At 42.5% G+C, this 1404-nt stretch overlaps 1 protein-coding gene across 1 annotated transcript in view; it reads right to left on the bottom strand.

The window, feature by feature from the left end:
• The window catches only part of DEPDC5 (DEP domain containing 5), a 227493-nt gene that overhangs the window by 120116 nt on the left and 105973 nt on the right, over nt 1-1404 (bottom strand). The window contains 2 exon segments of the mRNA XM_011938349.1: nt 13-180; nt 607-724. Of these exon segments, the coding sequence (XP_011793739.1) occupies nt 13-180; nt 607-724 (286 nt within the window).

The raw sequence follows: 1404 nt of genomic DNA on the forward strand, positions 1-1404 counted from the left end.
CCACTCTCTGACCTGAAGTCTTCAGAGCCGGCAGAACAGATATACTGATCTAAGTAATTCCACTTGTACTCCTCCAGCCGTTCATGGGAGAATTCCACCCAGCAGGAGACGAACTCGGAGTCTGAGTGGGAAGGACAGAGGCTGTAGGTGTAGTGGATCTGGGCAGATTCATAAGGATACCTGCAAAATAAGGGCAGGCCCCCAAATTCAAAAGAGTTAGAGACAAACTTCTGCCAATTCTTCTCTATATTTTCTATCTCTATACACTTAGAACCATCCTTGACATTTACCCCTCAACTGTAGTAACCAACTCATCCCAGGGAACGGTACTAGAAATTTCTCAGACCTTCTTAAACTCCTTCCTTCTTCTCTCCTCACAATCTTTAGTTGAAATAGGCTTGTTATGAATCATGCTAATCATTGTAAGATGAATCAAATCCCTTTTGGAAATAGGTAAGCTATAACCCTAAAATAGCCCTAGAAACAAACAAACAAAAACTCCAAAAGAAAAACCAACCACTGAGCTTCCTCAGTTTATACACATAATTTAGTATGCGGTCATAATTCAGGACAATAACCGAAGACCCTAAATATCCAAATACTCACTTGGGAAGGTATCGCGTCACTGTGATCATCTTATCTTTCAGCGTCACTTTGTGGAACGTTCTGCCCATACTTAGCCAATACTGGTCCTCCTCCTCAGGGCGGTTTCGGGACACAAGGCCTAACAGAAAAATAATAATTTCCTCCATCTGTTTGAAGCTCATTCCTATAACAAGCAACTGTTTCTCATCCATATAGATTCAGAAAACGATGTAACACTTTCTCTTGAGGGGCAATTTCATGGAAGAAAGTTATTCTTGGTTAAAAAAACAAAACAAAAAACTCCTGAGGTTGGCAGATTTTTCTGTCATTAAACCAACCAGGAGCAGATTAGAGCCTGAAGGTGCTGGCTGATAGTACCTAGATGGCAGACTCAAAGCTGAACAACCCGATACCTCATCCTCTGGAGAGGAAAGTTCTGTAAGAGATGACTGTGTTACTAAAATGGAACTGTACTACTCCAGCATAAGCTGCCCACCTTGGCATTCGAGGTTCTCACTCCAAGGTGGCAGTCAACCTAGCTTTCTAGTCCTAGTTCTCACTACTTCTAAACTGCTATACCAAGTTTCAGTCTAAAAGGACCATTTATTTATTTGCTGCAAATATTTGCTCATGTTGTTTCTTTTCTTTTCTTTTTTTGAGACGGAGTTTTGCTCTTGTTGCCCAGGCTGGAGTGCGATGGTGTGATCTCGACCGACTGCAACCTCCACCTCTTGGGTTCAAGCAGTTCTCCTGTCTCAGCCTCCCGAGTAGCTGGGATTACAGGCATGCTCCACCATGCCCGGCTAATTTTGTATTTTT

This window comes from Colobus angolensis, unplaced genomic scaffold, assembly GCF_000951035.1.
Source record: "Colobus angolensis palliatus isolate OR3802 unplaced genomic scaffold, Cang.pa_1.0 Scaffold171, whole genome shotgun sequence".
Classification (NCBI taxonomy): Eukaryota; Metazoa; Chordata; class Mammalia; order Primates; family Cercopithecidae; genus Colobus; species Colobus angolensis.